Raw genomic sequence first — 23,039 nt, 5'->3', positions numbered from 1 at the left:
ATTCTCTTGCTAAAAGGCATCTAAATAAACTTGGAAGTTATACTCACCTCAACAAAATGGAAGTATTGAAAAAAATCAGAATCAGAATTTCATTGCCTTATGACACACATACATTAATTACAGCAATATAAGGAAAAAGATAGATTACTGCTCACTGTGAAGATGACACAATGAGTGGCAGACAGACACAACAAAAAGACTGTTACACATTTAGCTTTTGATAAAAGTCTCCTTTAGGAAAGAAAACAAATGCACACACACACACACACACACACACACACACACACACACACACACAGATATATATATATATATATATATATATATATATATATATATATATATATATATATATAAAAAAACAAAGATGATGTGACTTACCAAATGAAAGTGCTGGCAGGTCGACAGACACACAAACAAACACAAACATACACACAAAATTCAAGCTTTCGCAACAAACTGTTGCCTCATCAGGAAAGAGGGAAGGAGAGGGAAAGACGAAAGGATGTGGGTTTTAAGGGAGAGGGTAAGGAGTCATTCCAATCCCGGAAGCGGAAAGACTTACCTTAGGGGGAAAAAAAGGACGGGTATACACTCGCACACACACACATATCCATCCACACATATACAGACACAAGCAGACATATTTAAAGACCGATATATATATATATATATATATATATATATATATATATATATATGCATTCATTCTCATAAGCAAGCACACCTCAAGCACACATGACCACCATCTCCAGCAGCTCAGACTGGAATGCATCTGTCATGTGGATGTAACCAGCGTAAAGGAGCAGGGAGAGCAGAATGCTGTCTGGAGGATCATGCAGGGACTAAATGGAGGCATGACAAGAATGCCACCGGGTGCTGTGTTGAGAAGCTGTGGGTTGTGAGGGCTGCAAACAGGGAATGGGAAAAGGGAGGACCAGGGAGAGGAAAGATGGGCAGGAGCACTGGCAGAGGGCAGCACTAAATGAAGGTGAGAGGACATGAAAAGGGACAAGGTGATAAGACAGAGGGTGTGGAAGCTGTTTGGTGGAGGATATGGAGACAGTAGGTTACTGTAGGTTGAGGTCATGGTAATTTCGGGAGCAGAGAATGTTTGTCAGAATAACTCTCATCAGCGCAGTTCAGAAAATCTGCTTGTTGAGGTGAGGATACACATGGCCTAGTTTGTGGAGCAGTCATTGAACTCAACCGTGTTATGTTCATCTGTATGTTGTGGAACACGGTGGTCTACTATGCTCTGGGACACAGTTTGGCAATGGCTATTCACTCTGGTGGACAGCTGGTTGGTAACTACACCAGTATAAAAAGTTCTTCAATGATTGCAGCAGAACTGGAACATGACATGGCTGCTTTCATAGGTGGCCTGGACCCTGATGGGGTAGGACATTCCTGTGACAGGACTGGAATCTGAAGTGCTGGGTGAGTGGACTGGGCAGGTTGTGCAATTGGATCTGCCACAGGAACATGATACATGTGGCAAAAGGGCTGGGACTGAGAGTAGCATAACAATGGACTAAGATGATGTTAAGGTTGAGTGGGAGACAGTGCACCACTGTAGGATGTGTAGGAAGAAACTTAGGTAGGACATTCATAATTTAGGGTGTGATGATTAGTAATAAAAGCCCTGACAAAGAATGTGGTTCAGTTGTTCCAGTGCAGCATGTTATTGTGTGATGAAGGGGGAACTCCTTTGTAGCTGTATCTTGGGAATGGTGAAGGGATTGGGGTGTGTGGGGAAAAGGCATGGGAGAACTGTTTACGTACTAGGTCAAGGGGTAGTGCCTGTCTTTGAAGGCCTTGGTTAGACCTTCAGTATAATGGGCAAGGGGTTCTTGTCACTGTAGATACACCATTCCTGGGTGGCCAGACTGTATGAGAGGGATTTTTGGGTGTTGAAGGAATGACAGCCTCATTTACAGTCTGGCCAATTGGGGATGGCATATATACAGTGACAAGAACTCTATTAGCCAGTATACTGAAGGTTTCACCAGAGCCTTCACAGACAGACACTATCCTCAGATCTAGTCTGCAAACAGATCTCTCGTGCTATTTCTATGTACGTCTACACCTACATCCACATGGATACTCAGCAAATCACACTTAAGTGCCTGGGAAAGGGTTCATCAAACCATTTTAACAATAATTCACTATTATTCTACTCAAATTCTCAAATAGCACACACACACACACACACACACACACACATACTTTAAAAAAAAAAAAAAAAAAAAAAAAAAAAAAAAACCACGGACAAATGTATCTTTCTTTGCAAGCTCTGATTTCCTTTATTTTATTGTGATCATTTCTCCCTATGTAGGCTGGCATCATCAAAATATTTTTGTATTTGGAGGAGAAAGGTCGTGATTGAAATTTTGTGAGGAGATCCTGCCTTTGTTTTAATGATGTCCACCCCCAGCTCCTCTATCATGTGCATGAAACTCTCTCTACTATTTCTCAATAATACAAAATGTGCTGCTCTTCTCCACACTTCTACCCACATCCCCAATCCTCCAACCACACCCAAGAACCAGCTACAAGGGAGTGCCCCCTTTGTTACACAATATCACACCAGACTGGAACAGCAGAACCACATCCTTTGTCTGGGCTTTGCTCATGCCCTGATGTGAGGGACATCCTACCCAAGATTCTTCTCATCCCTCCTAAAGTGGTGTACCATCATCCACCCAACTTCCACAATATCCTAGTCCATCCCTATGCCACTCCCAATCCAACCCCTTTGCCACAGGGATCATATCCATGTGGAAGACCCAGTTGCAAGACCTGCCCAATCCAGCCACCCAGCAGTTCCCATTCCAGTGCTGTCACCAGCTTATAACTCTTTGGTATTAGCCTGTAACCATGTTCTGTGACACTGTGAAAATGTATCTTTGCATTTTTTTTACGATGGTTACTGTGTCACTTTTGTATCCAACAAAAAAGAGTATTATAATGTGACTGGATAGATAAAAAAATCTACTTACTAAGTGGCGGTAGAACATGCACATATAAAAAATATAATCTTCTTTTATAAGAGTGTGTTCTGCCACTGCTTGGTGAGTAGATTTTTTATGTATTCAATTACTATTAAAAAGGGCATTCTGTTATTTGATTCCAAATTTGTCCTGCTCTGTGATTTTCAGCTCTAAGGTATGTAATATGACTCATTTGTGATGTGAATTCAAGAGCGTCATCATGAACCCATTCAAAGAAATGAGTACCCTAAGTATAGCTTCTCAATGTATTCATTCCTTGCTGAAATTTGTTGTGAATAATATATCAGTTTTTTTCAATCATGGAACAAGATCACACAATAAATACTGTATATCGGGTTAGTGAATATAAATACTTCTTGGCAATTAGTTTGGTCAAAAAAATGTGTCCATTGTTATTTCCAAAATTTTGCCAACAGTCATACAGAGCAAAATTAAATTTAAGCGAGTTAGTTCCTACATAAAGTATCTTATTATTAATATTATTATAAGATGTTCCACATATATGACAGTCTCTTAGTTTTATATGTATGCAAATGTAGTATATTAGATATGATCCAACTTAATAAATGCAAGATACTGGCAGAGTGAAGCCTGCAGGTGGAAACTGCAACTTGTTTTTACTATTTGCTCATAGATAGTTTTAAATATTTCATAGGATCATTCAATTAGGACTATACAGATGTGATCACAGATGTTGGTTGTAAAGTATCATTGCAGTTTGGCTAATGATTTGGTATCATCTTCCATATACCACTACCTATTTTAGATTGATGAAGCTATGTCTATAATTTTTATGGTTAAAAACTGTTATTATTTTTCTTTTATGATTAAACCTAGTTGGGTAACATATTTTTTGCCATTATATGCTACCATTATATGATACTCATGGTTAGTTAAACAATTTGTTATTACAAGGAGAGTGGCTGGCCATCACTTACTTTCTAAACTAAACTAAACTGTGTTTGGACAGGCCTTGGAAGGCCTAATGGTACCGACCGGCCATTGTGTCATCCTCAACCCACAGTCATCCTTTAATGCGGATATGGAGGGGCATGTGGTCAGCACACTGCTGTATTGCACGTATGTCAGTTTACGAGAATGGAGCTGCTACTTCTCAGTCAAGTAGCTCCTCAATTTGCCTCACAAGAGCCGAGTGCACCCCACTTGCCAACAGTTCTTGGCAGACCGGATGGTCACCCATCCAAGTGCTAGCCCAGCCCGACAATGCTTATCTTCGGTGATCTGATGGGAACCAGTGCTACCACTGTGGCAAGGCTGTTAGCATCACTTACTTTCAGGAGGTGTAATTTGTTGTGTTCCCAAAAGAAAAACTTGAAGTAGAAAACACTGATCCTACCTTATGAAGCTTAAATGTTCTTACTTCTAGGAGGAAAGTGAAGTTCATTAGTGAATGCTGGGAATGGGTTGGGAAGGGGTTGGGAGAGGTTGTGGAAGGTGTGGGTGGGGGGAGGGAGGGGGGGGGGAGGTGGGGGTAATGGCACACTGTGACTCAAGGTTGAGGGGCAAAGATAAATAGGAAGAAATCCGGGAGAGAGAGTAGGAGGCCAGAGACTGTACATTCATAAGAACCTTTTTTAGAGATGAGAGGTGGGACATGGAGAGAAATAAATGTGGATTAAAGAGGAAGGGAAATGAAATGTAGGATGAATAAATCAATGAAGAAGCATGTGAAAAAGGGAAAAAGAGGGAGAAGACCATGAATAAAAAGAGAGAGAGAGGAACATGAAACTAAAAATAAATTAATTGAATAAGTAATGAATTTAAATTACTGAAAAACAGAAGGGGGGTTGTTATTGAAGCCTAAGTCCAGGAGGGTGTGAAACGGGGGATATGTTAGAGACAGCAAGTTCCCATGTCTGCAGTCCAAGTAAACTAATAGGAGGTGGAATGATTCAAATGGCCTGTGTGGCAGTGGAGTTTCAACTCTTGACTGCAGTTGGTTACTGGATTAAGATGGGCTCTCTGATCTTGGGACAACATACTTATTCAGAAACGATCCCTCCTTTATCCCTCCTTCTGTTCAGTATCAGGGGAAAATAAAACTCAAATTGCTGTACTGATATGTTAAGGTGTTAAATTTTCCAGGTATACCACTTACTTTGTAAAACTCTTCCCAAGGTTCTTCCTAAAATTTCTCTCTAAATTCCACAATTGAATCATTGTTTATGATTTGGTGATAGATTATTTCTCTTATTATCTGTAGCTAACTGGTCAGTATATTTTACTGTTAATATTTGATCATTATGGTCAGATAAATCATTGTACATCTAAATTGTTATAGGTTGTTGGGTCTAAAAGCAACTGCTAATGGCTGTTGCACTGTGTCCTTCAAGAACTATCTGACAGAAAATCAACAATAGTGTCTGCACAGATAATGAAAGCAGGGCTGTACAAAGGCGATCTAGCATGCTTGGCAGGACTGCCATAGCTACCTGTATGCCCCTCCCCCCCCCCCCCCTTTTTCTGAAAATTTCTACAAATTTTTAGCAAATTTTGTAATTTGTAAGGCAAGGTCTGTAAAAATGGTGCATTACTGAAATACGTTACTTAAATGAGATATATAAGTGAATAATATCACACAGCATAAATAATTTTTCATTGTAGTAAATATTACAAATCATATAAAACTGCTAAAAAAAATTGAAAGAAAAACAAATCTATATCTTATTTCTTATGGCAGCTACAGTATTGCAGTGTGATAAATAATAAAGAATAGATTTTATTTGCTTCACAGGAATTATTAATGTGCATAAATTATTAATTCAAATTAAAAGAAAAGGGGCTATAATTTAGTGTTCAAAACACATTCCTCTCCAAGAACTGAGTTTTTAATGTAATGTTACTTTCTGTTTCCTTGCTTTGAGCAAAGTAAGCTTGTTGATTATGGTACTGAAGTCAAATCTAGCTTCTCTACTATATTCTGTTGACAGGATAATTGAATTTGACCATCTTGATTTTAAGTAGTTAATTTGCTGAAACTGTGTGCTACCATCACTAGAATTATCATAAATACCCTCAAAGCTATTTTGATGTTTGAATAATCGTCTCATATCCCATACTTATAAAAAAATTATACAAAACATCAAAATGGGAAGCTGTATCTGTGTTTCATGTGCTCTTTGTACTAGAATTTAGAAGCTAGTGCATCATTAACTAGTTCAGCAGTATCAATATTCCCGCTATGGTATTTCATTACCTAACGCAGCTGTATCAATATTTCTGCTATGGTATTCTTATCAACAAAATCTGCATTAATTTTGAATTTTGCAAAATAAGGTACAGACCTTTCATCTAAGGCATCCTTTACAGTAAGTTAAAGTGAGATGAAATGGTACGTTACATTTGAAATCTGTTTCCCATTTCATTTACTCTTTTATTAAAAACTTTGAAGCAGCCCAGCTTAAACAGATTCACTCCAGTCCTTGTTAGCAGAAACTGGAAATAAATCAGAAGCCTTCTCTCAAATAGCACATCTGTTTCAGCTTCTGCTTCCCAACCTTGATATCCTGTGATACCTAGTGAAATAGCAGCAAATACTCTACTGTTGAACATGAGCTAGCTGTGTAGGTGACAGCTGAATCAAACTATGTACATTGTTGACACATAACCCGTGTGATACCTCTTTGGGAGTGATTTCTTTATTATGCTACTTGGATGAAATATCACAAAAGTGTACATTTACATCTCAGGCTGAGGAAAAGGCTTCTTCTCAGAGGCAGAAGATAGGAAGATGAATAATAGGAGGTGTAGGAGAACAAATGTATATCTCCTGAGTAATTCTTAAATCTTCTTTTTTTCCCATCACCTCTGTGCCTGTGCCCTCGGTGGGGGCCTATCTCACCATGGCCTCAGTACAGCCCTAAATGAAAGGTGAAATCATTAACTCTTTTTCTGGCATAATCCTATTGTGCCATGATCCTTGGTATTCCATAAACCAATTAAAAACAAAATTAAACAGAATCAAGGGCAATGGATGGATAGCATAGTGAAATAATGTATCTTGTGCCTAGCATAGAAAAAGCTAGCTAATTCTGCAGACAATTAGAAGTCTAGTACCAAATTCTATGATCAACAGTACTGTAATATATAATATGAAAAAAACCACACATACACAAACTATAATTAAAAGTAAAACATTCCACTAATAAAGCAAAAACAACGACAGCATTGTTAAACAATGAACAGATGAAAACAGGGATATGACTGAAATTGAATTCGAAGATAACAGCTGTGTAACAAACAGAGACTTATTTAATAACAAATTAAGTTGTCACTATGTTGTAGTGTCAGTAAACACTGGACATTTTAATAAATAAGCAAATTTGTTTCCATTAGATTTATTCCAGTACACACTGGTTGCATCACCATTTGTTTCAAATAAACAACGATTAAGCAGATAAGAGAAGTTATTAGGTCACTGGAAACCAGAAATTTTTTGTCCATGTTTCTTTTATTATAGATTCCTTACGTGAATTCCAGTCATTTAAAAGAAAGTTTGACAGTGTGGGTTACAATAGCAAATAATTAAAATTTTTCTGAACCTAATTTTTTACCTGCTTCTCAATTCACTTTTCATGAAGTGGTAACTTTGGTGGTTAAACACTGGACTCTTATAGGAGCAGTGGCAGTCAAGCCCATTTTTCTGTAGTGTCGTAAATCAATTAAGGAAAATTATTTATTTTAAAATAATAATCAATATCCTTCCCTTTCCTTGTCCACTTTAAGCTCATTCACTGTCTCCAGTGATCTCATCATTGACAGACTTAAATTCATGAAAGAATCATATTCAATAAATTTACCTCAGTATGGGGGAGCAAAAATTTGGAGGCTCACAAGCTTTGGTTATTCCTGATTTGCATAACTGATTTACCACTCTCATTAAAACCATTCAAAATGCCTGCTGATGGTACCAGCATACTACTCAAGAGCCCAAACTGAACCACACCAGGCATAGCCTAGATATGTATTTAAATCCATAAATTCAGTAAGGAAAGGATAGATCGCTACCCACAACATAGAGGAGGCACTGAGATAAAGGTAGGCACATTGAAAAGAATGCTCGAAATATTTCAGTTTCTGGACACATTCGTCTCATACGAAATAGAAAACTCTCACACATTCACACAACCACAACTCACACACATTTCTGTGGGTGCTAGCATCCACACAATCACATCAGAGGTACAGAGCAATTTTCGTTGGGATATGTAGTCAGAATACAAAAGAGCTGTGGAGCAGAGAGGTGGAAGAATAGCACGTTAGGGATGGGGGAAAATGCTAGTGCTACTTGTGGGGTTGTGCAGTGACATGAGAGGGGAAGGGAAGGGGGAAAGGGGAGAGGAGAGACATTGAGGAGGAAACATGACTATGTAGGTGTGTTGGAGGGTAGAAGATGTCTGTAGTACTGGAATCAGGAATAAAAACAGGGAAGGGGATAGGAAGGTTAAGGACAGGAGCTAGCAAGGGTTTGGAAATGGGGGATTATGGGAAGAAAGGATATGTTACAGATAAAGTTCCCATATGTGCAGTTTAAAAACACTGGTGTTGGTGAGAAGAATCCAGATGGCATAGGATGTGAAGCAGTCATTGAAGTGATGCATATCATGTTTGTTAGCATGCTTAGTAAATGGGTGGGCCACCTGTCTCTTGGCACAGTTTCGTGACAGTCATTCATTCAGACAGACAGCTTGTTAGCCACGTGGAATGCAACACAGCGGTTGCAGCTAAGTTGCTAAATCACATAGCTGCTCTCTCAGGCAGCCCTTACTTTGATGGGGTAGGAGATGCCTGTGACAGGACTGGTATAGGAGACATGGGAGGATATATGGGACAGGTCTTGCAGTTTCATCTACTGTAGGGATATCAGCTATGAGATATGGGCTTCGGAACAGGGATGGAGTAGGAAGGGATCATATCCCTGCAATAGACTCTGATGCAAGATCTGTCCTATGACAGATAACAGGCTGTCTGTCTGAATGAACGGCACCTCCCAACTGGCCAAGAGACAGCTGGACAACCCAGTTACTGAGCATGTTGCTCAGTGCAATGTACTTCACTTCAGTGACTGCTTCACAGCCTGTGCCATGTGAATTCTTCCCACCAAAGTCAGCTTTTCTGAATTGTACAGGTGGGAAAAGTGGGAACTCTCCCTGCAAAATATCCTTTGTTCCCAAAAGAGCCAAGTTCCAAACTCCACTAGTCCCTTTCCTCTAAATGCCTATGCTCTCCCCCCTCCCTGTCCAATTCAAGTACTACACATGCATTCTATTTTGCCCAGACACCTACATCACCCTTTTTCCTTCTCTACTTCCCTCCTCTCCCCTTCCCCCCCCCCCCCCCCCCTCCTCTCCTCTCTGCCCCCTCTCCCAGCACAGCCTACTGATCTGATACGGAAATTCTATCATGTCTCCATAACATCCTTGCAGCCAGCACTAGTGACTTCCCCCACCCCTATTCTGCTATTCCTCTTCCTCTCCACCCCATGCCGCTTCCTTACCCCCACTACATACCCAAGCAAAGTGGGATGTAAAATTTCTGTTTACCTCAGATACAGTTGCAGTCAGCCCTTAGTACCTGAAGACAACAGGGGCCATGTATGTGTGTGAATTGTGCTTGTGTGGATGCGTGTGTGTGTTTTCTACTTACAAAATATTTCTCGTCTTTTTCATTATGCATGTCTGTGACTTATCACCTCCTCTAAGTGGTGACCATCAGTCTATCTTTTCCATATTGTTCTTATTTCATCCTGAACTGTCTAAATCTGTACTTTGTCTCTTAGTGCAGGGTTCAGTATGTGGTATTAAGCATCAAGCTAGAAATTAGGAATCTATAATATTCAGAAGATAATTATAAAATTGTGTTAGGTTATTTAAATTCAAAGATTATAAGATAGCTATGTAATGCACCTCATGAAGAAGCAGTTCATTTTTTTGTTGTTGTTTTCAATTTGATATTTTAGTGGCAATTTTACTATGTTAAATCTAAATTGTTTAAGCTCATATACTGCAGACCAATGTAGTGCTAAATCATTGTGTTCAAGTTTCACTTTTAGCTATTTATGTATTCTTTAAGTCATTCCACATCCCTCAAGGTTGCCCATAATGACTGGATCTAAGGAACATAATGAATGAATGAATAAACACCTGAGTGATTGAATCACTTTAATATTGAGTCACAGAAATGAAGGAATTAATTCATGAGCATTCTGAAGTGATACTATAAAAATATTTTCTTAAAAATATTGTACATTGGCCTGGTAACTGTAATGGCCATGTGCTTTAGAGAACAGAAATTTTTATACTCTATGTCACCAAATTTTGTACGAGCTGTCCGCCTTATTGTATCTTGTTGGGAAATCCTTAAAAGAAAAAACAGAAACTATACAGGGGTTTGTTTTACTGGCTTCCTCAAGTATAACACAACATCCAGAGAACTGGCTCTCCTGCCACTTTCAACTTAGATCCACAGGTTTGACAAGAATTAGCATCCCTTAAACCAACTTGTTATGTACAATATTTCATTCAGCAATGAGTAATCAAATACTGAAATTTACTTGGCTTCTATTTTTAACATCATGTGTTACTTCAAACCTTGTACCTACTAAGTATGTGTGACAATCATCTCTCTAGCCTTATGAGGATGCCAAAATGAGTCTGAGTCAATATGAACATATTAATTATGACACATCAAAAAGTAGTTTGTAAAATAATGTGCTAACTCCTATATTAGCTGCTGAAAATATTTCTGTATCAGTTAAAGATTGACAAATGATTACTTGGATTTAATATTTCTTTAGTGTAGATATTACTATTTTCAAACTCTTAGGATAAAACTATCTAAAACAGAGACATAGTAAAAGACAGAGATGAGTTTCACTGGATTATAAGAAGACACAAAATCAGCTCATGCAATAAAATGAAAAATGAAGAAACATGAAACAAAAGAATCATACTGATATAAAAACCCAATTACATAAATTTGCATTTCTTTTATTTTAACAGTTCCACCACCAAAACCTGGTCCTGGATATGAGCTTTTTGCTGGTGTTGGTTATTACAAATTTCATACCACTAAGGAGACCTGGAGTGATGCAAGAAGGATCTGTGTTACTGAAGGAGGACATCTGGCAATTTTAAATTCAGATACTGAAGCAAATATTGCCAAACAGTTGTTTTCAAAACACAAACAACTTGATTCATGGGCATTTATTGGTTTCAATGATATAAACAAAGAAGGAGAATACATCACAATATTTGGTAATCTGCTACTTTTATATATACATTTTTTCATATGTTTGTGTGTAATATTATAGCTGTCAGCAAAACAGGCAATGTAGCTAGAGGTTGTAGAAGGATGAGCCTTTGTGGCAATCTGCCTTAGGTGCATGCTGTAATATATCATACGATAGGGTACGGCCTGTGAAGAAAAGAGATGTCACACATTTTCCCTGTCAGAAACACAGCTGCAATCTTTCTTTGGATGTCATACCAATAAATAATGATAAAAATATGTTGTCATACCAATAAATAATGACAAAAATGCAAAAGTATGTAACAGAGAAACAAAGGTAACTTGGGAAAACATCTTGGTGATATCTACTTATGCCCCACCACAAAATATACTTCCTAAAGTTTTCTTGTTGATCTGGTGATAGTAGTGTAACAGTATCATATTAAAAGGTTCAAATTATATCTCTCCAATAGCTTATGACAAACAGATGTGATTATTTTAATGATTAATATCAAGTTAATGCATTAGTACAGAGTTAGTAAATCTGAATTACATACAAGTTACAATCTGAATGTCATGCGATTAACTGCTAATTAGGTACTATATCAATATGCAAATGGAACTACAAGATTCCAACTGCTAAAAGTATCTACTGCGTCAACAGGAAAGTGTTGCATAATGAAATTGAACTTGCATTTCTTACTTCATTTTTTACCCATCTTTCCCTCTTTTCTTGTTCTGTTTCTCCTTTACTAAAGCAGTATCTTATTTGAAACCATGTTGGACAGAAATAAGTAATACTGATTTCTTCGTTTCAGATGATTTAATCTTTCATTATTGGTTTGGCTTCTTATTGTTTTTGGATATCATGAGTGAAATTGTGTCCACGCCATACCTAGAATTTATGTCAACGTAGGTCTTCTTTTTTAATGTGTCCCATATCTTTAGAGGAGACAGTAATTATCAAAATAACAAAAAAGTCCTTGAAATAAATACTCATTGAATTATGGGCAACTCTGTCTTTTGATAGCCATTTGTTGACAGTACAAGATGAGCTCATTGTACTTATCACTCATTATTATTTCTCAAACCTCCATCTCAAACAATCATGAGCTCATGTGAACACACTATCTGCCCTCATATGTAGTCAAGTGCTTGGGACACATGACCCTGTATTTGTGCACATCATAGATGGAGGCAGAATCTACCAATACCTTTAAATATCCCTATAACTGGAAGCTTAATGGATTATGGTCAGATGAATAAGTAGACTGCCCTATTTGACTTCTTCAACAAAAGCAATACTCTTTAATGGTTTGTGTTAGGCATAGAGAAGGGGGTGGTGCTTCATTGAGCTCAGAGAAGCACCACAACTGTAACTTTTTCAAAGGGTAACCTTCCCCAATAGCACAGGTGACATAAATAGCACCTGATAATTTGTGCAGCAAAGTGTAGAGACTTAAGAGTCATCAACCACATTTCTGCCCACACACTGCTGCTAAAGGGAATCTGATGCCCACCTTCCATGATTGCTTAAAGATCTGTATCTCTCTACACTTTGTTATTGTTGTAATTTATTATCTCGTTGCATACAAATCCCACTTATTACCCACCACAGAATCACTAATCATGGTCTTATGTAAGCACAACTTCAAGACAATGAATACAGTAAATTGATTTCTTGGATGGATAGGATGTGTGACTGCTGTGTACGGATGCAGGAGGAGCTGGCCACTGTTCGCAAACAGCTGAACGTGTTGACGGCCACGGTCAGCCATCTTCAGGCTGCTGCCTCGGAGTGTAGCAGCAGTGGGGAGTCTGGTGCGTCGCATGGTACACCCCAGGTGTTACATGCTTCACACACTGCCCCTGCTGTCGAGGCATATTCGCAGATACTGGGCGCAGTTGTGCCACCCTCTCCCCAAGGGGAGTGGCGGGTTCAGCGGCATTTGTGGTGCACGAGGCGGAGGGTCAATGTAAAGGCTGGCCATGTGGCATCGCCCGTGCTGCCTGTGAGTGGACATGTGGCCGCTCCTTCAGCAAGGTCCGAGCAGGCACATGTGCGGAGGGGTTTATTAGTTCTTGGGAGCTCCAACGTTAGGCGGGTGATGGAGCCCCTTAGGGAAATAGCGGAAAGGTCAGGGAAGAAGGCCAGTGTTCACTCTGTCTGCTTGCCGGGGGTCCCATCTGAGATGTGGAGGAGGCCCTGCCAGCAGCGATAGAGAGCACTGGGTGCACCTGACTCCAAATCTGGGTTCAGAGGTTATCCTCAGTTCGTACGATGGTTGGTGGATTTGGTGAAGGCGGAAAGCCTCGCTTGCGGGGTGGAATCTGGGCTAACTATTTGTAGTATCATTCCCAGAACCGATCGCGGTCCTCTGGTTTGGAGCCGAGTAGAAGGCTTAAACCAGAGGCTCAGATGATTCTGCGGAGATCTGGGGTGCAAATTTCTCGACCTCCGCTATGGAGAAATGTAGGGTCCCCCTGAATAGGTCAGTCGTGCACTACATGCAGGAAGCAGCTACAAGGGTAGCGGAGTACGTGTGTAGTGCACATCTGGGTTTTTTAGGTTAGAGAGTTCCCACCGTAGGCCCAACAATACACCTCCTGAGACGTGGCAAGGTAGGAGTAGGCAAAATGCAGCAGGGAATAACAATATTAATGTGCTAATAGTAAACTGTAGGAGCATCTATAGAAAGGTCACAATGCCCACATAGTACTAGGGACAGAAAGTTGGCTGAAATCAGATGTAAACAGTAATGAAATTCTAAACTCAGATTGGAATGTATACCGCAGAGACAGGCTGGATAGTGAAGGGGGAGGCGTGTTTATAGTGATAAGAAATGCAATAGTATTGAAGGAAATTGACGGAGATCCAAATGTGAAATAATTTGGGTGAAGGTCACGGTTAAAGCAGGCTCAGACATGGTAATTGGATGTCTCTATAGGCCCCCTGGCTCAGCAGCTGTTGTGGCTGAGCACCTGAAGGATAATTTGGAAAATATTTTGATTAGATTTCCCCACCATGTTATAGTTCTGGGTGGAGATTTTAATTTGCCGGATATAGACTGGGAGACTCAAACGCTCATAATGGGTGGCAGGGACAAAGAATCCAGTGAAATTTTTTTAAGTGCTTTATCTGAAAACTACCTTGAGCAGTTAAACAGAGAACCGACTTGTGGCAATAACATATTAGACCTTCTGGTGACAAACAGACCTGAACTATTTGAAACAGTTAACACAGAACAGGGAATCAGCGATCATAAAGCAGTTACTGCATCGATGATTTCAGCCATAAATAGAAATATTAAAAAAGGTAGGAAGATTTTTCTGTTTAGCAAAAGTGACAAAAAGCAGATTTCACGGTACCTGACGGCTCAACACAAAAGTTTTGTTTTAAGTACAGATAGTGTTGAGGACCAGTGGACAAAGTTCAAAACCATCGTACAATATGCGTTAGATGAGTATGTGCCAAGCAAGATCATAAGAGATGGAAAAGAGCCACCGTGGTACAACAACCAAGTTAGAGGACTGCTGCAGAAGGAAAGGGAACTTCACAGCAAACATAAACATAGCCAACGCCTTGCAGACAAACAAAAATTATGCGAAGCGAAATGTAATGTGAGGAGGGCCATGCGAGAGGTGTTCAATGAATTCGAAAGTATAGTTCTATGTACTGACTTGGCAGAAAATCCTAAGAAATTTTGGTCTTATGTCAAAGCGGTAGGTGGATCAAAACAAAATGTTCAGACCCTCTGTGACCAAAATGGTACTGAAACAGAGGATGGCAGACTAAAGGCCGAAATACTAAATGTCTTTTTCCAAAGCTGTTTCACAGAGGAAGACTGCACTGTAGTTCCCTCTCTAGATTGTTGCACAGATGACAAAATGGTAGATATCAAAATAGATGACAGAGGGATAGAGAAACAATTAAAATCACTCTAAAGAGGGAAGGCTGCTGGACCTGATGGGATACCAGTTCGATTTTACACAGAGTAGGCAAAGGAACTAGCCCCCCTTCTTGCAGCGGTGTACTGTAGGTCTCTAGAAGAGCGTAGCATTCCAAAGGATTGGAAAAGGGCACAGGTCATCCCCGTTTTCAAGAAGGGACATTGAACAGATGTGCAGAACTATAGACCTACATCCATAACATCAATCAGTTGTAGAATTTTGGAACAAGTATTATGTTTGAGTATAATGACTTTTCTGGAAACTAGAAAACTACTCTGTAGGAATCAGCATGGGTTTCGAAAAAGACGATTGTGATAAACCCAGCTCACGCTATTCGTCCACGAGACTCAGAGGGCCATAGACACGGATACCCAGGTAGAATCCGTGTTTCTTGACTTCCGCAAGGTATTCAATACAGTCCCCCACAGTAGTTTAATGAACAAAGTAAGAGCATATGGACTATAAGACCAATTGTGTGATTGGATTGAAGAGTTCCTAGATAACAGAACGCAGCATGTCATTCTCAATGGAGAGAAGTCTTCCGAACTAAGAGTGATTTCAGGTGTGCCGCAGGGGAGTGTTGTAGGACCGTTGCTATTCACAATATACATAACTGACCTTGTTCACTGTGGCTTTTTGTGGATGATGCTGTAGTATATCGAGAGGTTGTAACAATGGAAAATTGTGCTGAAATGCAGGAGGATTTTCAGCAAATTGACGCATGTTGCAGGGAATGGCAATTGAATCTCAATGTAGACAAGTGTAATGTGCTGCAAATACATAGAAAGAAAGATCCCATATAATTTAGCTACAATATAGCAGGTCAGCAGCTGGAACCAGTTAATTCCATAAATTATCTGGGAGTACACATTAAGACTGATTTAAAATGGAATGATCATATAAAGTTGATTGTCGGTAAAGCAGATGCCAGACTGAGATTCATTGGAAGAGTCCTAAGCAAATGCAATCTGAAAACAAAGGAAGTAGGTTACAGTATGCTTGTTCACCCACTGCTTGAATACTGCTCAGCAGTGTGGGATCCATACCAGATAGGGTTGATAGAAGAGATAGAGAAGATCCAATGGAGAGCAGCGCACTTTGTTACAACATCATTTAGTAATCGCAAAAGCATTACGGAGATGATAGATAAACTCCAGTGGAAGACTCTGCAGAAGAGACACTCAGTAGCTCGGTACGGGCTTTTGTTGAAGTTTCGAGAACATACCTTCACCGAGGAGTCAAGCAGTATATTGCTCCCTCCTACATATATCTCGCGAAGAGACCATGAGGATAAAATCAAAGAGATTAGAGCCCACACAGAGGCATACCGACAATCCTTCTTTCCACGAACAATATGAGACTGGAATAGAAGGGAGAACTGATAGAGGCACTCAAGGTACCCTCCGCCACACACCGTCAGGTGGCTTGTAGAGTATGGATGTAGATGTAGATGTAGATAACAAATGCTGAGGTAGGAGGCAGATGTGAGCAGTGCATCTGACATCATCAAGGTCAGAGAACCAAGTACAGTGTCAAGCATAGTTAGTAAACAATGAGAGCATCAATAGAACACAGCCTTCACCACTCAGGAATAACCATTTATGACACAAGTAACGTGGCCCATTTCTCAACAAGTATTTGTCTTCGACAGATGTTTTGCAGTTTTGAGTAGTACTAGCTCCTGTAATAATATGGAGCACATTAAATAAACATCCTGTATATCTGGATACTTGTATGTTGTATGTTCTGCATGTAATGGTACAATTACTGCCAGAGGGTACATTTTATTAAGCCAGTAATAGAGATTTCTTTTCATTCCAGTCATGAATGTGGAAGGACTGAATGACTTTCCACATGCAGTCCATCACTAATTTAGTAAATATTCATTTACTTTATAGCAGTGTTACATAAAGAGTCTTGAGTCATGTTTAGAGTTCTAAAAGAAAATAGTTTCTTAAAATATTCAGAATACACTGATCTGATAAAAGCCATCACATAGTGATATGCAAATATACAAATGGTCATAGTACTGTGAACATTAAAGTATAAAATGACAATGCACTGGCAAATGTGACATTTGTTCTCACATGATTGAGGCGAAAAGGCTTCTGAGATGATTATTGCTGCCCAGTGGGAATTAACAGACTCTGTATCTGAAATGGTAGTTGGAGCTAGACACATGGGACATTTCATTTCGGAAACTGTTATGTAATTCAATATTCTGAGATCCACAAAGTCATCGGTGTGCTGAGGATACCAAATTTCAGGCTTTACCTCTCACCATGAATGATCAGTGGCCAGTGGCCTCCACTTAATAACGGAGAGCAGCAGTGTTTGCATAAAGCTGTCAGTGCTAAAAGACAAGCAACAATTGATGTGGGGTGTATGACAAATGTATCAGTTAGGACAGTGTGATGAAATTTGGCCTTAATGAGTTATGCCAACAACACAATAATATGAACATCTTTGCTAACAGCATGGCATTGCCTGCAGCACCTCTCCTGGGCTCATGACCATATCAGTTGGACCTAAATGACTGGAAAACTGTAGCCTGATCAGATGAGTCCCGATTTCAGTTGGTAAGAACTGATGGTATGTTTCAAGTCTGAAGCACACCACATGAAGCAATGGACCCATGTTGTCAACAAGGCACTGTGCAAGCTAGTGGTGGCTCCATAATGGTGTGGGCTGTGCTTACATGGAATGCACTGGGTTCTCATTTGTGTTTGGCTACTTCATGTATTTGTAGATATTCATGGACTTCACGTTCCCAAACAATGATGGAATTTTTATAGGTGACAATGCACCATGTCACTGAGCCAAAATTGTTTGTGATGTGTTTCTACATCTACATATACATGACTACTCTGCAATTCACATTTAAGTGTTTGGCAGAGGGTTCATCGAACCACAAGTATACTATCTCTCTACCATTCTACTACCGAACAGCGCGTGGGAAAAACGAACTTCTAAACCTTTCTGTTCGAGCTCTGATTTCTCTTATTTTATTTTGATGATCATTCCTACCTATGTAGGTTGGGCTCAACAAAATATTTTCGCATTCGGAAGAGAATGTTGGTGACTGAAATTTCGTAAATAGATCTCGCCGCGACGAAAAACGTCTTTGCTTTAATGACTTCCATCCCAACTCGCGTATCATATCTGCCACACTCTCTCCCCTTTTACATTCTGGACAAATTGAGAGAATAATTTGGCCATCCAGATTGCCAGACATGAATCCCATCTAATAATTATCGGACACAACTGAAAGGTCAGTTCATGCTCAAAATCTTGCACCTGCAACACTTTCGCAATTATGGGCCGTTATAGAGGCAATATGGCTCAATATTTCTGCAGGGGACTTCCAATGACTTTTTGAGTCCATGCCATGTCAAGTTTCTGCACTACATTGGGCAAAAGGAGGTCTGGCATCATATTAGGAGATAGAACATGACTTTTGTCACCTCAGTGTAACTTTCTATTATAGAAGTTGCATGCATTTCCTGAAATTTCTTTGAAACTCACAAATGAATAAACTAAAATATGAATATTTTTTCATACATGATATGGGCCCAAAACATTACTGACCCACTAACACAACAGTTGTAGTCAGAAATGCTTCTTTCTCAAGACAACATGTCTCACTATTACAAGTTATTTACATCCAAACAGTTCATGGTGACAGCTCAAAATTTTTCACGCACATTTTGCAGATTCACAATATCCACATATTCTAAGCTCAAACATAATGAGGTATCTCAAACAGAGTGACTCATTCATGCAAACCAGCTATAATTTCAAAACCTTCACTCACAGAAAACCCAACTTGCGCATTTCTGAGACGACATTCTGAAACCAATGAAGCAAGGCAGTCGGATTCAAGCAATATTTTGTGACTTCCAAACAATGTTTGACCCAGTACCACACTCACATTTATTAACAAAACTATACTCATATGAGGTATCAGATGACATTTGTAACAAGATTAAGAATTTCTTGGTAGGGAGGACACGGTATGTTATCTTGGATTGTGAGTCATTGACAGAAATAGAAGTAACTTCAGGCATGCTCCAGGGAAGTACATTGAAAACCTTGCCATTCATTTGGTATATTAATGATGTTGTAGACAATATTAATAGCAACCTTAAACTTTTAACATTTCATTGTTTCTTCATTTGTTTTGCATTTCCAGCTAAATTTGTTATCCTTTGAAAAATAAACTTTCCACAGATATCTGTACATTTTATTCAAATTTATGTTCCAAACTTAGAATTACTTTTTGGTTCATTTTATGGATGTAATGATCAGCTCTATTTGTAATACTGACTGTATTATTTTCAGATTTATATTATGTGTTACAAAAACTGATTGTTGACAGCCAAATTAACTTCCAATATAGGCAGTGAACTTACCATTTTGGATTTCAGCTCTACAAAATTTGATATATTTAAAAAAAATTCTCTTCCCAAATTTTAAGGGACATGAACATAGGATTGATTTGTTCAATGATGAACTTATCTGAATATTGAACACCAGTAAAAGTAAACACACAGCAACTATATTAGCCAAGTTCTAACACCTTGTTTAACATGATCTGCACAGTGTCATATCATTTGTTTTCATGTTTCATTTTATTATTCAGAATATTTTGATATATGACATACTCATGTTGCTGAAACATTAATCAAAGGAAAGTACTGAGTGTTTGTGATGTTCATTATTTTATATTAAAAAAAATTTCTCTTGTAGATGAACCACTTCATACAACAGGCTACACAAAATGGGGTGGTGGGCAGCCTGACAATTTCAATAATAATGAAGACTGTGGAAGTGTTGACCATGAAGGCAGATTAAATGATTATCCATGTGGTGCCAAGGCTCCATTTATCTGTGAATGTGAATTGTAATGAATGGGAACAAATGTTTACCAATATGTGCATATAATAAAGAAAATTGTTGCAAATTAAGATGATTCCTGTGTATTGCTAATGTCTTCCAAAAGAGTTTTTTATGTAGATGTATACATCTCTGTTATCTAAATGAATGCTGGTAAAAAAGGATTTCCTTTATGTGAAACTAAATGTCTGTTATTTAATGTTCTTTGAAAATACAGTGGTGAATAATTTAAAAATAATATATACTTACTCTGATTTTCATTCATTCATTCATTCTTTCACTCTTTCATAATTTTCCACTGATCCTACTGTGCAGAAGAATTTTCAGAATTTATCAACATTTACACTAACAAAAACTACAGGGTGATTATAATTAAAGTTAAACTTTCAAAACGCTATAGAAATAACACCACTGCTCAGAATGAAATCCAATTGCAACGGAATATTATCAGAGAAGGGGGAAAACATATGGCAGAAGAAAAAAAATAGTATGAATATTCATCAATATATGGCACTGTATGTGTCAGAATATGTAAATGATAACACCTGTCATGCGTACGACCCATTGAAGTTGGTATAAACATGTCGGGTACACGGCTTTCCCTCTTTTCGCGTCTGCAACATTCGCCATGACTGTCTCAATGCATGATCACACTCTGCTTGTAAAGCTGTATTACAAGAATGATGACTGTGCACACACATTGCACTGCAGAAGTTCTGGACACTGAAGAGTTTGAAAAAAGGCCTTGGTCCAATGACTGCCGTTGGTCTGGAGTAAAAGATTCAGAAATTCGAAAAGACGAGTTCCCTTGGTGTGCAACCTGGTAGTGAGAGGAAATGAAATGATTTAACATCAGTGGAATCAATGGCATCAAAAATGCAGGAGGAGGTGAGTGGTGGTGTGCAAACAGTGCACAGAGAATTGCACGAACATTGGACATATCTGTGAGCACGGGGCATAAAATCCTATGAAACATCCTTCTTTGCTATCCATTCAAAATTACCTGTGTGCACAAGTTGCTTCCTGTTGACCTGCCAGCAAGAGAGACCTTTGCTTTAGAATTTCTTGCTCACTTGGAAGTGGACAATGATTGACTGTGGAAGATTTTCTGGACAGATGAAGCCCACTTCCATCTGACAGGATATGTCAATACACAGAATTGTTGAATATGAGCATCAGAAAATCCAAACACAAATCAACCAGTACCACTTCATCATGAAAAGGTCACTATGTGGTGACGGTTTATGGCATCATTTATCATAAGGCCACATTTTTTCGAAGAGACAGGTGTTTCCGGTCCTGTTACCTATACCACCCTGGTAAGTGCTGTGAGTGGCTTTTGCACAACCACATCTTTCCAGGTCTCCAACAGCATGGATGTGTGAATGGGGTCATTTTTATGCAAGATGGCGCACCTCCACACATTGCAAATCCAGTTAAGCAGCTGCTGAAGTGCCATTTTGGAAATGATAGAATTATCAGCCACCATTTCCCTACAGTCTGGCCATCCCAATCACCTTATCTTAATCCACATAACTTCTGGCTGTGGGACTATCTGAAAGATGTAGTGTTCAGTGTTCCAACTGCAAACTTAGCTACACTGAAGTCACAAATTGTGTAACACATTTTGAACATGACCCTGGAAACTTTTCAATCAGTTGTGGAATATGCTGCTTCTCGATTTCAACTTGTTGCAGAAAATGGTGGACAGCATATTGCACATGTTTTGTGCCAGTCACACAGAAATTAATAATCCAATTTGATTTTGATTGATGCTTTTTCTGCGGTTTTTGGCCTCAAGAAAATTAAAAGCCAATGTGATTGATGATTTTTATGCAATTTTTGGCATCACAACAATTAACAACCATTGTGATTAATGGTTTTTATGCAGTTTTTGACCTCAGGACAATTGAAAATGGTTTTTTCCAATCTGACGTGATATGACCTTGTTGTGGTGGATGAGCTTTCATAACTAACAGTATCACACCCGTACACCCATGCACACTGAGTAGTACAGTTTTTTTTATGTCAGATGTACACTTAGGCATTGTTTTATGATTCATGTGTTGTTTGTAGTTGACCACTATTAAAATATAATGCTTACAGTGTCATCTATTGCTACATTTTGTAACTATTTATTTTTCTTCTGCCACATGTTTTTCCCCAACTCCGATAATATTCCATTGCAATTTGTTGTTATTCTGACCAGTGGTGTTATTTTTACAGCAGTTTGAAAGTTTAAATTTAATTATAATCACCCCATATATTGTTATAACCTACACTCTGTTGGTGTTACATGGCGTAGAACACTTTTATAGTAAAAATTAACATTTATTTCAGCACTGAACAGAGCGAATACAGAAATGGATGTCGAACATGGTGCGAGACAACAAAGACAGAATGAAAAGCCAAAGAAAATAAGCAAAGAAGTGTCACTTTGCGTCAGAGACACCCCCCCCCCCCAAACCCCCTCCCCCCCTCCACCCACCTCCCCAGCAGTGCGAAGCATGGGGGGCAAGTGGGGTACGCAGCTGGTGGCTGCGTCACAGCTCGAGAACACTCAGGTTGCTGTTCGGGCGAGGTCAGTTACTATTGGGAGGGTGCAGGTAGTACCTCCTGTAGGCCACCAGGAGGCAGCTCCTGGCAGGTTGCTGAACTGCTGAGGCACACATGCTGACCTCTACCAACGGCATGTGGAACTGGCAAACCAGAGGTGCCAACAGAAGGTGAAGGTGATGTCATTCTTGACAGGTGGTGTCGGGTATGTGGGTACGATCATTTTTACGCAAGAAGGTTTTCCTCTGCACATTGCACTGTCAGTAAAGTGGCTGCTTCAGAAGCCTTTTGGAAGTGCTAGGATTATCAGCCATAAATTCCCTACAGCCTGTCTGTTCAGATCACCTTATCTTAACATGGGTGACTTCAGGC

At 39.2% G+C, this 23,039-nt stretch overlaps 1 protein-coding gene and 1 pseudogene across 1 annotated transcript in view; one reads left to right on the top strand and one right to left on the bottom strand.

Moving 5' to 3' along the window:
• Nucleotides 1–20,182, top strand: part of LOC126457466 (hemolymph lipopolysaccharide-binding protein-like) — a 91,549-nt gene extending 71,367 nt beyond the window's left edge. The window contains exons 4-5 of the mRNA XM_050093757.1: nucleotides 11,036–11,290; nucleotides 19,965–20,182. Of these exons, the coding sequence (XP_049949714.1) occupies nucleotides 11,036–11,290; nucleotides 19,965–20,122 (413 nt within the window). The 3' untranslated portion in view covers nucleotides 20,123–20,182. The remainder of the gene's footprint in view (nucleotides 1–11,035; nucleotides 11,291–19,964) is intronic.
• On the bottom strand, nucleotides 4,180–4,297 carry LOC126459732 (5S ribosomal RNA; annotated as a pseudogene).
• Nucleotides 20,183–23,039: the final 2,857 nt, after the last annotated feature.

This window comes from Schistocerca serialis, chromosome 2 (genome assembly GCF_023864345.2).
Source record: "Schistocerca serialis cubense isolate TAMUIC-IGC-003099 chromosome 2, iqSchSeri2.2, whole genome shotgun sequence".
Classification (NCBI taxonomy): Eukaryota; Metazoa; Arthropoda; class Insecta; order Orthoptera; family Acrididae; genus Schistocerca; species Schistocerca serialis.
Note: the sequence above shows the minus strand (reverse complement) of the source record. Positions and strands in the feature narration are given on the sequence as shown.